Below are 13,314 nucleotides of genomic sequence, written 5' to 3'. Positions count from 1 at the left end.
GCCGTAAGAACAATCACAGTCGCAACCTGGCGGTTCGCGGGAGACGTACACAGGGCAGGGCAATCGCGGCCCTAAGGGCCATAAGCGGTCCTGGCACGGACGCGAGCATCGCGCTCCTGCAAAGTTGAGCAGGAGGCATGCCCAGCTTGATGGTTAGAGGGGCGGCCAGCCGCGTCGCACGGGGCGCACTTGGCGTTAGGGTCCTGTATAGGGCGGGGCACTGTGCGAGAGGGTGCGACCCCGCGCATCGCGTGCAGCAAGCCTTATAGGGGTCTGTTGTAAGAGCGTGGCCGTATTGGGCAGAGAACGTGCACAGCGGGACGTGGAGGTCCTCCTGGACCTCGACGGAAGTCCAGCCCACGGTGACGCGACGGGCGTCACGAAGCCGGGAAAAAGCGGAAGGGTCAACCTCTAGGACGTGAACACGCAGTCCAGAGCGCTGTGTAAAGGACAATCTGAGCTTACGTTTCTGCGGATCAAGAGAGAGTGCCAGATTCCGCCGGTTGAGGGCGGTCACGAGATCCTCAGGACGGATATCAGGATCAACCCCGGACAGGCGGACGTGGGGATTGCGTCGATGAGGCATACGGACATTGATGGAAGCCCGGGTGGCCTCGATACGGGTGATGGCAGCCTGCAGGCGCTCGAGGTTCCCAGGGTTCCGGGATGTAACCACCAGGGCGCGACGGGTGGGTCGGAGTGTGGGGGCTCCTATTCCCTCAGACTCAGGGTCGATGCCCGACTCGATGAGGGTAGCAACCTCGCGACCCACGTTGTCGGAAGCCCCAACAGACGTTGAAAGCATCTGATGGGGCTTCTAGGCCGGAGGAGAGTCCCCGAGCTCGAGGGGCCCTGGGCGTGCCTGTGTCGCAGTGCCTGAATCAACTCCGACAGGTGGAAGAGGGCCGGCACCGCCGCGCAGAGCCGCCGCAAAGGTCCTAGGAACATTTGGTCCGGCCCGCAGAAGGCGAAGTTCCGCCTCGGCCTCGGAAGCCCTGACGGACACTTCGGCATTCCGGGCCCTCAGGAACTTCAGCTCACGATCCCGGGCGATAACTTGGTCCCGCAAAGCACGGGCGCGCTCTGTGTCACGGATGGCGCAGGCAAAGGAGTTATGCGCATTAGCATTCATGGCAGAGACCAGGGACACAAGGGTAGCCCGGACCCCTGCTGTGATCTTATTCTTTCCGTCATTAATGATGCACAGCAGTTCCTCGTGCGCCGCTAAAAGGGAGGTATCCGTGCCCAGCTCTAGGTTGCCGGGGGCCGGGGTCTTTGGGACAGCAGCAGGTGGCGAGGAAAGGCCCGGGACGCCGGTCACGGGGGTCAAATCTGAGCCCGAAAGAGAACGGGGTTCACCACCTGAAGCGTTACCATGGTCAGTTAGACGATGTTCATCTGGTATGATCGGTAGGTCAACGGTAGGTTCCGTGTGGACGTCAGAGGTTACCTCAAGAGATGGCGGATCCGCGCGTAGTAGAGGTGCCAGGGCCAGCCCGGCAGCAGCTGCGCGGTCAGTGATGATGGAGCCAGCAGCCTCCAGGCCCAAGCAGGCCGCAGCCTAGGTGCGAAGTGCGTGGAAAATGAAAATTAAGGTGTTGTCCACGGAGAGGGAGGACATTCAGGGGGTCCCCAAGGTGTTACAGGGCCCCTCAGAGCAGAGAACCTCTCCAAGGGGAAATAGAAATCAACAGGAGCTGAAAACAGTGCGATACACAGGATACTCGCCATGTATGTCGATACCGACCACAAGACATGGTGCGTTATCCTGCCTTACCTCATCTTCGCATCATACACCACAGTGCAGGAGACCACCCAGATGACGCCTTTTAGGCTCGTCCATAGCAGGGAGGCCACGACCACGCTAGATGCCATGCTGGCCAATATTACCGAAGAAGATAACGTCGATGTCGCCGCCTACCTTCAACACGCAGAAGAAGCGCGAAGGCTTGCCAGATTGCAGATCATAGGCCAGCAGCGGGCCGACGCCAGACGCTACAACCTACGAAGACGCAACGCGGAATACAAGCCAGGAGATCGAGTCTGGGTTTGGACGCCCATTCACCGCCGCGCATTGCGTGAAAAACTTTTGCGCCGCTATTTCTGCCCGTACAAGGTTCTTCGTCGGGTAGGTGAACTGGACTATATAATCGTCTCTGACGAAATGACTGCATCCCAGGGACGCCGCGTACGACCAGAAGTTGTCCATGCCTTCCGTCTAGAGCCCTATTATGCGCGTTAAAACACGTTGTGTTTACACTCCTGGTGTTTATTTTTACACAATCTGTTTTAGTTATTTATGGCGAATTATGTACTGAAGCATCGGGTCGATGCTCTTTTGAGAGGGGAATAATGCCGCTAATGTTTGAAGTGTTTGCTTGTTCATTCTTCAAAGCTGCCGGCACGCCGCTTTATCGCTTTGTTTGTGAGGCAAGACGCGCCTAGGTTTATCTCGATCGATCGCATCCAGGCGGAGCCGACTGTACGTTGTTCCCAACGTTACTAGATTACCTGATTTATTCACAAATGAAAATTGGGTCACTGACCAAGTCGAAAGATGAAAAATGACGTTTCGGGTCCCATACGGGGCCCTTGTTCACAATAAGGCTGTCGCAGAAGAAGGGATGGTTATATACGCTTCAGAATCTTCTGCAATCTTTTCACGTAAATATGATGTAGCGTGCCCTGATTCTTGTTTAGCGTGTTGGCCGTTGTCTGGATGATTAGGGATTCTAGATGCAGTCTTGCAGATAGGTTTCTTTCCGTTGCCAAGATTTCCACCTCATCCCGGCCTATCTCGTGGCCAGTGGACAGCACGTGCTCTGCAACTGCATTTTTTGCTGCGCGCTTGTTTCTGACGTCGCCCTGGTGCTCCTTCATGCGCCGCTGGAAGTTCCCGGTTTCCCCAATGTAGACGCAGGGGCAGTCGCTGCAAGATATCCGATAAACAACGCCAGGGAACTTGGCACGTGGTAGCGGGTCCTTCACGTTGACCACTTCGGGTCGCAGCTTGCTGGTTGGCACGTGTGCAATGTGCACTCCGTGTTTACGGAAAATCCTAGAAAGGGCCTCGCTGATCTGACGCACGGAGGGAATCGCAGCACGCTTTATCTTTTTTGTCAGCTGTTGTGCTCCTCGTGTGTAGGTGGCATTCTTGGTGACTTTGGTGGTAAAATGTCTAGGGTAGCCGTTTCGCTCAAGATCGTGCTGTATAAGCTTCATCTCATTGCCAAGGCTGACCGGGTCCGAAGAGATGTTTTTAGCACGGTTGACAAGTGACGCAACCAGTGAACGCTTGTGAGCCGTTGGATGAGCGGAATCAAAATCCAGGTATCTCCCCGTGTGCGTTGCTTTTCGGAAGACGCTGAAGGCTAACCGATGCGCATCACGTTTGACGAGCACATCCAAGAACGGGATCATGCCGTTCGCTTCCTCTTCCAAAGTGAATTTTATAGATGGCTCTACGGCATTCAGGTGTTCAAGGAAGCTGTGAATATGCTGTTTGTTTAAAATGCAAAAGCAGTCATCAACATACCTCAGAAACACCTTTGGACGACGTGTGAACGAGTTCAGGGCTTTCTGTTCAATAGACTCCATTGTCAGGTTGGCAGCCGTGACTGAAATTGACGCTCCCATTGCAGTTCCGAAGATCTGCTTGTACACTGTGCCGTTGTAAGTAAAATAGGTATTGGCTAAGCAGAAATGAAGCAATTCGCTGATCTCGCTGACGTTCAACGGCGTGCGATCGGGAAATGAGGGGTCGCTTTTTAGGAGCTCCTTGCAGGTTTCCACAGCAAGATCGACCGGGACACTTGTGAACAGGGGAACATAGATCAAAGGACACCAGCACATCGCTTTCTTCGAGGACGATATCCTTGACTTTTTCAATAAAGTCTTGCGAACTCTTGATGTGCGTCGCTGTTTGTCCCACCAACGGAGCCAACACTTTGTGCAGATAACCGGACAGACGGAAAAGAGGCGACCTGGTGAAATCCACGATTGGCCTTAGCGGAGTTCCACTTTTGTGAATTTTCGGCAAGCCATATATTGCGGGAGCGTATCCATTAGTGCAAAGAAGCCTGTAGTACAGCTTTCTTTCAGAAGGCGGAAGACCACTGAATATGTGAGACAGGATCATCTGCAAGCGGGACTGTATTTTCGACGTAGGGTCCTTAATGAGCTTACAGTAGGTTGTCGCGTCCTCGAGCATCTCTGACATTTTTGAGTGGTACGCAGACCGATCAAGCACAACAGTCACATTTCCTTTGTCTGCGGGCAGAATTGCAATATCCTCCTTCTTTCTCAGCGACTCCAGGGCCTTCCGTTCACCTTCGGAAAGAATGTGCTCACGGTGCTGTTTCCGCATTCTTTTAAGAACACTGATCGCATTCATTCTGACATCTTCTTGTACGTCTTTATCAAGAAGACTAATGGCTCTTTCCACAGCGCAAATCATCTTCCGCGTATCCGGCGGTTTCCCCTGATTGAAATTCAAGCCTCGGCTTTGCACCATTTCTTCGGTGGCACTCATGGTGTACGACGACAAGTTTTTAACCTTGGAGACTGGTCCTCTAGACTCGTTCCTTTTTTCCCCCAGCAAAGTGCATAGTTTGCTCCTTTGCGAAACTTCGTGCTTTTCTGTTGAGCGCCTCGCTTCTTGGTTGGCAGCTAGTTGTACCTCCGCGTAGATTTCTGGCATGCGGAACTCTAGTTGCCGCTTCGCAAAGAAAGCCTCCTGTTGTAGGCGTTTCAAGGTGCACTTACATTCATCGATGCGGGCTTGTACAAGCTGTCGCTCTGCCTTCGTCACGACGTGGCGTCCAAAGGCGGTGTTCACAGGTCGACGAAGCTTCAGTGATCTTGGGGTCACGTTGTTCGATTTGCACTCCAGGCTGAAGCGCAAGTGGGTGCTGAAGGCTGCTAGGCGTGCTCGAGGCTTATGAAGCGCCTTACCTGGTCAGTTTGGAAACTCCGCTGCAGCTCGGCGGCCAAACGTGGCCCCATTCGTGTCCCTCTCGCGAGGTGGCGTTATCGACGCTGTTGACCCGGTCCGGCCGGTCTCTCGTCACACGAACTCTCGCTATCAGACGAGCGCGCCGTGTTTCACGCCACTTTACTCCGGTAATTCCTGTTTAGCGAAGATATTTCCAAGATAGGGCACAAATATTATTCTGAATGTGCAGCTACAGTGGCATTAAGGCTTCGCGAACGGTCCTGGGCGGCAAAGATGCGATCGGGATGTGAGTATGAGTATGAGTATATTTCAAACAAGCATGTTTACATACATGTTTGAGGTGTATGGGAGTAAAAGCCGCTCACGAGCAGCTTGACAAAGCTCCCATTACCCTCTCTGAATCATTCTGCTGAATCATTAGCCCTTTTGATGAGACATCTGGATCTTGGTCGGGTATAGTTTTTTGTTTCATTTACTTCCCTACAAACTAAATGACTCTTTGCTTACGGCGGGCCACGAAACGGTAGATGAGTCGCATGTTGCCGAAAATATCGAAACCTATGGCCATGCACGATCGGTTTGAAGCAAGAGGGTCAATGATACATACGTGTTTTTTAAAGGGAGATGCAGCAATACCACCGTGAAACTTCGACGTTATTAACGTCATAAAACGCAAATAATGACGGTAATAGCAGAGGTCAGATTTAAAATAGTTTATTCAGTTCACATAAGAAAAAAACACAGTTACAAGAAAACTGTTTCTACTGTTTTTCAAAAAACAGTTACAAGAGACGTGCTGTTTTGTTTGCAACAGCCACCTTCTTCTTGCTCTCTAAACGGTGTTTAACATCTCTAGAGAAAAAGTGCATTCTTGTTGCAATAACAAAGTTCAGTATCTAACAAGTGAATGCCGACATGCGCTCAGCACAACCCAAGCGAGCAAGGCTGCACTTGTCTAGCTCTTCCAAAACTTTCCAGAAAATGTTTGCAGCCTTGGTGGTGGTCAGTGTGAATTGCGGTCGCATAACGTAGAACGCTTATCTTACCTTGGTTTCGGAGCAGACAGGTCGACAGCTCCGCCGCACCGACTCACGGACGCATAGCTCGGGTGCACCGACGCTGTTGCACTTCTGTGTTGAGTTGCACCCGGAGCCAACGCCGCACGAGCTACGTCGCTCGAAACGCACTTATATAAATGGTTTGGTTTATGGGGTTTAACGTCCCAAAGCGACTAAGGCTATGAGAGACGCCGTAGTGGAGGGCTCCGGAAATTTCGACCACCTGGGGTTCTTTAACGTGCACTGACATCGCACAGTACACGGGCCTCGAATTTCTCCTCCAAAGAAATTCAGCCGCCGCGGCCGGAATCGAACCCGCGTCTTTCGGGCCAGCAGCCGAGCACCATAGCCACTGAGCCACCGCGGCGGCGCACTTATATAAATGTGGCTAGGACACAGAGGAGCAGCGATCAACTTGCAGCGCAGTTTAACACCAACAAAAAACGCCTGGCAAAAAAACGCTTCGCTGTAGTGTTCGCTGACGTGGTCAGCGTGGCTACTCTGCCGAGAAGCCGGTCAAACAGCGACGAGAGCGCCCCGCTCGGCGGCAGAGGCAAGGGTGACATCCCTGGCGTCGGAGTTTTCAAACTGAAAAAGTAATCTAGTAACGTTGGTTGTTCCAGAGTGTTCTAGTAACTTTCCAAGCTTTATCTCGGAAGTTCGCTATCAGCTTTAAAAAATGGCCTGGCTTAGCTCATGGTTAAGCCTAGAATGCGAAGCATCGCCTTTTATACAATTGCGTGACGTCAGTATCTCCGAGCGGAAGGAGCGGGAGTTAGGCCACCGCTGGAGGCTGCGCGTCCACAAGCGAGCGCACGAGTTGAGCCCCAGCTTTCACAGCTGTTGTGACGTCATATCACGTGGTGCGCCGATGTAGGTCAAGTGGTAGCTACGCGGCCGCGCGCGGCGCAGCAAAGAAGAGCTCGGTTGTGCGGCTAGTATGCTTCGCATAAAAGAGCACGGCCGAGAGCGGCGGCCATTCTGTTCGACGACCGCCGCGCACGCTTGTAGCTATGCCGCCGCCGAATGATTCGGCTCTTTGCGGATGCAAGTCAGCCTGTCACGGGTTCGGCGACTAGTCGACATCATCACCGAGTCCGGACAATGAGGGGGTGGCCGTTTGATGCCCGGCGTAGCCGGTAAGCAAACGTAGTGACTGAGACCGAGGCGTGTTAAGAGGTAACAACAACAAAACAAAGTTTATACCTTCGATTGAACAATGCGGCAGCTTTCACAGACACGTAAATTACATTCTACAAAGCAATTGCGGAAAGCACATAACAGTAAACACACTGAATTAAGTTATACATTGAATATTTCTACACAGGTCAGAACACAAGTGAGAGGCCAATAAGATAAAGTCGATCAAAACTCAGGAGGTGAACAAACATACAGTAAACCGGGAAGCGCGGCTGCAGTCCATCCCAAACACGCAGTCAGTGCGGCCCCCGAAGGCGACGTCCGTCCAGGGCAGCTTGCGGTTTCGAGGATGCGGTGCGGCGGCTCGGAGACCCGGGAGTTCGCGGCGGCAGCGTTTCCACCGACGAGCGGACTGAAGTTCGTTTCCATACGGCCCCCTTTTAAAGCCCTCGGGCGCTAGCGCGCGAGCACTCGCGGCGCCACAGCGTCGGCGTAGAAAAAAACAAAACACCAAAAAGCGCGACGAGAGCACGTAGGCACCTACACTTTGACTCTGCATGGCCGCCATCTTGGAGGAGGAAAAACTTAACGCACAACTAAAAAGAAGCCCCAGGCTTCGACTCTCGATTCGGTGACCTTGGAAACGCAAAAAAGTAAAACACAACCAAAAAGCCAGTCACGTAGACCGCAACTTCTTTCCCGCTAATGGTCAGCTCCAGACCTCGGCAGTATCGGGGACGACTTTGAGCCACCTCCGCTTTCGCAATGCGAGGGGTTGTCTACATAACTGAAAAAAGCGTGCATACATTCTTGCTCTTCCCGAGACATACAAAGAAACGCGGACGCATCAGTTTTATACAAACAAAAGTAATTTACAGGCTGCCGCCACTTCTGTGACACGGCCCCCCACTTTCGGAATATTATCCGATAATATTCTAGACCCACAGAAGTCGGCGAGCAGACCTGTGCACAGATATACAGCGCGTAACAGAACCTCTTATATAAATCTAGCACACACACACAAGTCACCGTGTATACATGCACCATAACACTTGAATAAATTAATAGCGAAAATTAATAGCGCGCGACAAATCTACAGCCTGCTAAGAAAATCAGCACCGACATTGTCCTTGCCCTTTATATGCTCGACGGTAAACTGATATTCTTGGAGCAGCAAGCTCCAGCGCAGGACTCTGCTGTTTAGCTGTTTGACTCTCTGGATGTAGCTCAGTGGTTGGTGGTCTGTCTGAACTAAAAACGGGACCCCATAGAGGTAGGTGGAAAACTTCTGTATTCCCCAAACTAATGCTAAGCACTCCCTCTCGATTGTGCTGTATGCTGCTTCCCTGGGGAGCAATTTCCTGCTCGCGTATGCCACCGGGTGAAGCGTTCCGTCATGCCGCTGCATTAGTACCGCGCCAAGGCTGGTATCAGAGGCATCCGTGCGCAGCACAAATTGTTTAGAGAAGTCTGGCAGCCGTAGTATCGGAGGGCTTGAGTCCCGACGCTTGAGCTCTTCGAAGGCTTCCTGATGGGCCGGCGTCCACCTTACGACGTTGCTCTCTCCCTTTCTCGTCAGCTGGGTGAGGGGCTCGCTTATTCTTGCGTAGTCGGGTATGAAGTCGCGGTAATACCCCGACAAGCGAAGGAAAGCGCGTACCTGACGCTTTGTTCGAGGAGTTGGCGCCGCCTGTATCTTGTCGAGCGTTTTACCGAGTGGTGCCAGCTCACCTCCGCCAATGCGATGCCCGAGGAACTCGATGCTTTCCATCCCGAATTCGCATTTGCTTGGTCGTACTGTCAGGCCGGCCATCTCGATTCTCGCAAACAGCTGCCTCAGCGAAGAAAGATGCTCCTCCCACGTAGCACTGGCAACGAGGACATCATCATAGTAGTGCTGCACTCCGGGAATTCCCTCCACCACTCGTTGCATCAATCTTGAAAATACTGCCGGGGCAGTTTTTATGCCGAACGGCATAAAACGGAATTGAAAGAGACCCGATGTCGTTGAAAACGCCGTTTTGGGCTTGCACTCCTCAGTCAATGGGATTTGCCAATATCCTTTGGCAAAGTCTACCTTTGAGAAGTATTTCTTCTCTCCAGCTGCAGCGAAGACCGCGTCCGCTCTGGGCATTGGCTCCGAATCGGCAACCAGGACGTCGTTAAGGCGTCGGAAATCAATGCAAAGCCGGTTCGTGCCGTCTGGTTTCTTCACCAAGAGGACCGGTGAATTGTAGGGTGACTGGGACTTCTCGATTATTCCCAGTCGCTCCATCTGCTGCATCTCTCTTTCTACGGCTTCTCTCGTCGCAAACGGAAGTGGGTACTGTTTTATGTGGACCGGAGTGCGGTTAGTGAGCTCTAACTGGCACTCGGCCCAGTCCGTCTTGCCTGGGACGTCGGAGAAGATGCGAGAGTGCTCTGATATCACTTCTCGGAGCTGTCTCCGTTGATCCGCCGTCAAATCATTAGAAAGCTTCACATCTCGCTCGCCCTCCGACTGTTCAAGCGCCGGAACAGGAATGGCTCCCTCGCTGTCCGATTCGGTAACGCCGCAGATCGCGTGGCACACGCGTTCTATTGGCTGGCTTTCCCGCTCTTCGTACTTTTTAAGTAGGTTGGCGTGAAAAATCTTCCTCCCTCCGGCTGTCTCGATAACATAGTCGGCCTCTCCTTTCTTCTCTTTGATCTCGAAGGGCCCCTTCCACTGAAGCAGCAGCTTGTTGTTGTCCGTAGGCAGCAAAATCAGGACCTTGTCTCCCGGATCAAACATCCTCTCTTTGGTTTTCCGGTTGTACAGTTTTGCGTAGCGCGCCCCGGCCTTTTCGAGCTCCTCGTGCGCTAGCTTGCACGTGTCTTCCAGTCGATTACGGAGGTCAAAGACGTGCTGGTATGTGGTCTTCGCCTCCTCGTCGAGGTGATGGTTTGTCCAGAGCTCCTTCAAAATGGCCAGGGGTCCCCTCACATGCCGCCCATACAAAAGCTCGAAGGGCGAAAAGCCCAAACTTGCCTGTGGGACCTCCCTGTATGCGAAGAGCAACGGCGCCAGATAGCGGTCCCAGTCTCGCGGCTTTTCGGCGCACATTCTCTTCAACATTATTTTCAGGGTGTCGTTGAATTTTTCGACCATCCCGTTCGCCATGGGGTGGTACGGCGTGGTATGCAGCTGGCGTATGGAGAGAAGTCGGGCCACCTCCTTCATCAAGTCGGAAGTGAAATTGGTGCCTCGGTCGCTTAGGACTTCATTAGGGACTCCAAATCGAGAAAACATTTCGACCAGTGCCTCAGCGACCCTCTCAGTTTCCACGCTCGGCAGCGCTACGGCCTCTGGGTAACGGGTAGCATAATCCATTAAGGTCAGGATGTACCGGTTGCCATGTTTGGAAGGGGGCTGGATTGGACCCACAATGTCTATGGCCACTCTTTTGAATGGCGTTTCGATGAGTGGCGTCCTCCCCAGCGGCACCCGAGCGACCCGACCCTTCGGGATTGTCCTCTGGCAGATGTCACAGGAGGCTACAAATCGCTTCACGTCCGCGGTGATACCCGGCCAGAAAAAATCTTCCAAAATCCGGTCCTTCGTCTTTTGGGCGCCTAAATGTCCGGCCATTATTCCGTCGTGCGCAGTTTTCAGCACCGCCTCTCGATGGCACTTTGGAACGACGAGCTGGCGCACGATCCGCCCAGTTTTCTCGGTGTAGATTCGGTACAGTACTTCATTCTCTTTCTGGAATTCTATTTTTCCTTGCGAATCCCTACACGTCACTTTCTTGCCAATTTGGGAGAAGCAGTGCTTGAGCGACTGGTCCTCTGCTTGCTCCTCTGCATAACTCTTCCTGCTTGGCTCCACTGCGACGCCGGGGGTTTTAAGCGCTTGGAACTTCTTGTTTTGCTCCCTTGCTTTCGCTCTTGTTACAACCGCTGCAACTTCCTCTTCAGCGAGCTCGTTGCTGACCGGTTGTTCAACCAATTCCTCCGGGTCATCTGGAGCTCTGGCGCCTTCTATGTTTCCGAGAATTAAGTCATACAGCGGCTCCTCCATGCAGAGCACCGATATAGTCCCAGAAAAATACGGGGTGTCGATGTGAACCCGCGCCTCAGGCAGCATCTTAGCTGTTCCATCCACTAGATAAACTGGCCTCTTCTCTCCTGTGAGCTGGTCGTCGTTGATGAGCTCTCGTCTCACGATCGCCGTATTGCATCCGGTATCCCGCAGTACCGATATGCTCTTGCCTCCCAACGTTCCAGCCACCACCGGCAGTCCTTCAACGAGGAATTTCGGTCGCGTCTGCATGACCGCGTTCACAACGGGAATTTTATCCCCATTTTTGAGCTCCAGGTAGCCATCGCGAATGCTCTCCTCATTAACGTTCTTGGCGGGTGAGTAGACGCACGATGCCTGAGGCCTATCCTTTACCGCTGAGCGGCACGCATCCGCCTTGTGTCCCTTTCGCCCGCACTTGAAACAGGTGACGCTAGTACTGTTACTGGTGTGGATACGGCACTGTGAAGCCTGATGCCCAATGCGGTTGCAAAGGTAACAGCGAGGCGGTGCTCGTTGATTGATTCTCTTTCCTTCGCTTTCGGGCCTCACGGCATCGTCTCGGCTGTCTTTCTTCAATTTGGAGAGATTCAGGCTTCCTTGCGCTTCTAAAAACTGATCAGCTAGGTCCAACATCTCTCCTAGCGATTTTGCCTTCCTCTCCTTCAGGTAAAGTGCCATGTTGGAATGACAACCTTGTAGGAATCTTTCCTTAATGAGGAGCTCTCTGAGTCCCTGAAACTCTGTCTTGATGCCTGAAAGTTCGATCCAGCGGTCAAAATAGTGGCTGAGACGCGCTGAGAACTGAGCTGCAGTTTCGCCATCCGCCGGTTTTCCTGTATTGAATTTCTCTCGAAATCCTTCTGCGGTGAAACGAAATCTCTTCAAAAGGGCGGTTTTCACCTTCATATAATCCGCTGCATCACCCGGCGGCAAACGCCCATAAACACTAAGGGCTTCCCCACTCAGACAAGTAGCTAGCGCTGTCGACCACTGGCTCTCCGGCCACTTCTGGCTCTTCGCAATGCTTTCAAATCGTCTGATATACGCATCTAAATCATCCTTCCGGTCGTCAAATGGGATCAGGAGTTTACTTGTGTTTAACTTCAAATCACCTTTGTCCTGACTCCCTTCTTTCTCTCTTGTCTCTTTCTCTAGTCGCTGACTCTCTATTTTTAAACGCATAATCTCTATCTGACGTTCGTCAGCTGCCTTCGCGGCCGCGCGCTCCTGCTCCGCTCTCTCTCGGGCAAACGCCCGCTCTTCGCGCTGCTTATCTTCGACCCATTTTCTGAGCTCAGTGCCTTTCAGCCCCAACTGGCTACCCATAGCTATCAACCTTTCCAAATCCCTGCTTCTATCTCCAAGCACACTTTCAATAACACAGCTACAAGCTCAGCACAAAGCAAATCCTATTGATACACTACACCTCTATAAAGTCGGCACAGTTCAATACCTCAACAAGTCTCCCTCTCAGTTCACCACGTTCCCTTCGCATCAAACGTCCTGTCGCGGACGCCAGTTAATTGTCACGGGTTCGGCGACTAGTCGACATCATCACCGAGTCCGGACAATGAGGGGGTAGCCGTTTGATGCCCGGCGTAGCCGGTAAGCAAACGTAGTGACTGAGACCGAGGCGTGTTAAGAGGTAACAACAACAAAACAAAGTTTATACCTTCGATTGAACAATGCGGCAGCTTTCACAGACACGTAAATTACATTCTACAAAACAATTGCGGAAAGCACATAACAGTAAACACACTGAATGAAGTTATACATTGAATATTTCTACACAGGTCAGAACACAAGTGAGAGGCCAATAAGATAAAGTCGATCAAAACTCAGGAGGTGAACAAACATACAGTAAACCGGGAAGCGCGGCTGCAGTCCATCCCAAACACGCAGTCAGTGCGGCCCCCGAAGGCAACGTCCGTCCAGGGCAGCTTGCGGTTTCGAGGATGCGGTGCGGCGGCTCGGAGACCCGGGAGTTCGCGGCGGCAGCGTTTCCACCGACGAGCGGACTGAAGTTCGTTTCCATACGGCCCCCTTTTAAAGCCCTCGGGCGCTAGCGCGCGAGCACTCGCGGCGCCACAGCGTCGGCGTAGAAAAAAACAAAACAC

General features: G+C 52.6%; 1 protein-coding gene across 1 annotated transcript; it reads right to left on the bottom strand.

Annotated features, from left to right (window-relative positions):
- Nucleotides 1–817: 817 nt before the first annotated feature.
- Nucleotides 818–12,528, bottom strand: LOC149328604 (uncharacterized). Its single transcript, XM_089559035.1, has 2 exons — nt 10,436–12,528; nt 818–1,561 (listed from the first exon to the last, which is right to left on the bottom strand). The coding sequence occupies exons 1-2, from the start codon at nt 12,521–12,523 to the stop codon at nt 818–820; spliced, it is 2,832 nt and encodes a 943-aa protein (XP_089415161.1). The 5' UTR covers nt 12,524–12,528.
- Nucleotides 12,529–13,314: the final 786 nt, after the last annotated feature.

The sequence above is a fragment of the Amblyomma mixtum genome, chromosome 9 (assembly GCF_055824585.1).
Source record: "Amblyomma mixtum isolate Tamu chromosome 9, ASM5582458v1, whole genome shotgun sequence".
NCBI lineage: Eukaryota > Metazoa > Arthropoda > Arachnida > Ixodida > Ixodidae > Amblyomma > Amblyomma mixtum.
This window is presented reverse-complemented; position numbering and strand designations above follow the sequence as displayed.

Excerpts from the sequence above, each read along its gene's own strand:
- LOC149328604 (XM_089559035.1), bottom strand. The coding sequence starts at position 12,523 with ATGGGTAGCCAGTTGGGGCTGAAAGGCACTGAGCTCAGAAAATGGGTC. Across the intron at positions 1,562-10,435 it reads AAACTGAGAGGGTCGCTGAG|GCTGCGGCCTGCTTGGGCCT; the intron begins GCACTGGTCGAA and ends CTTCGCACCTAG.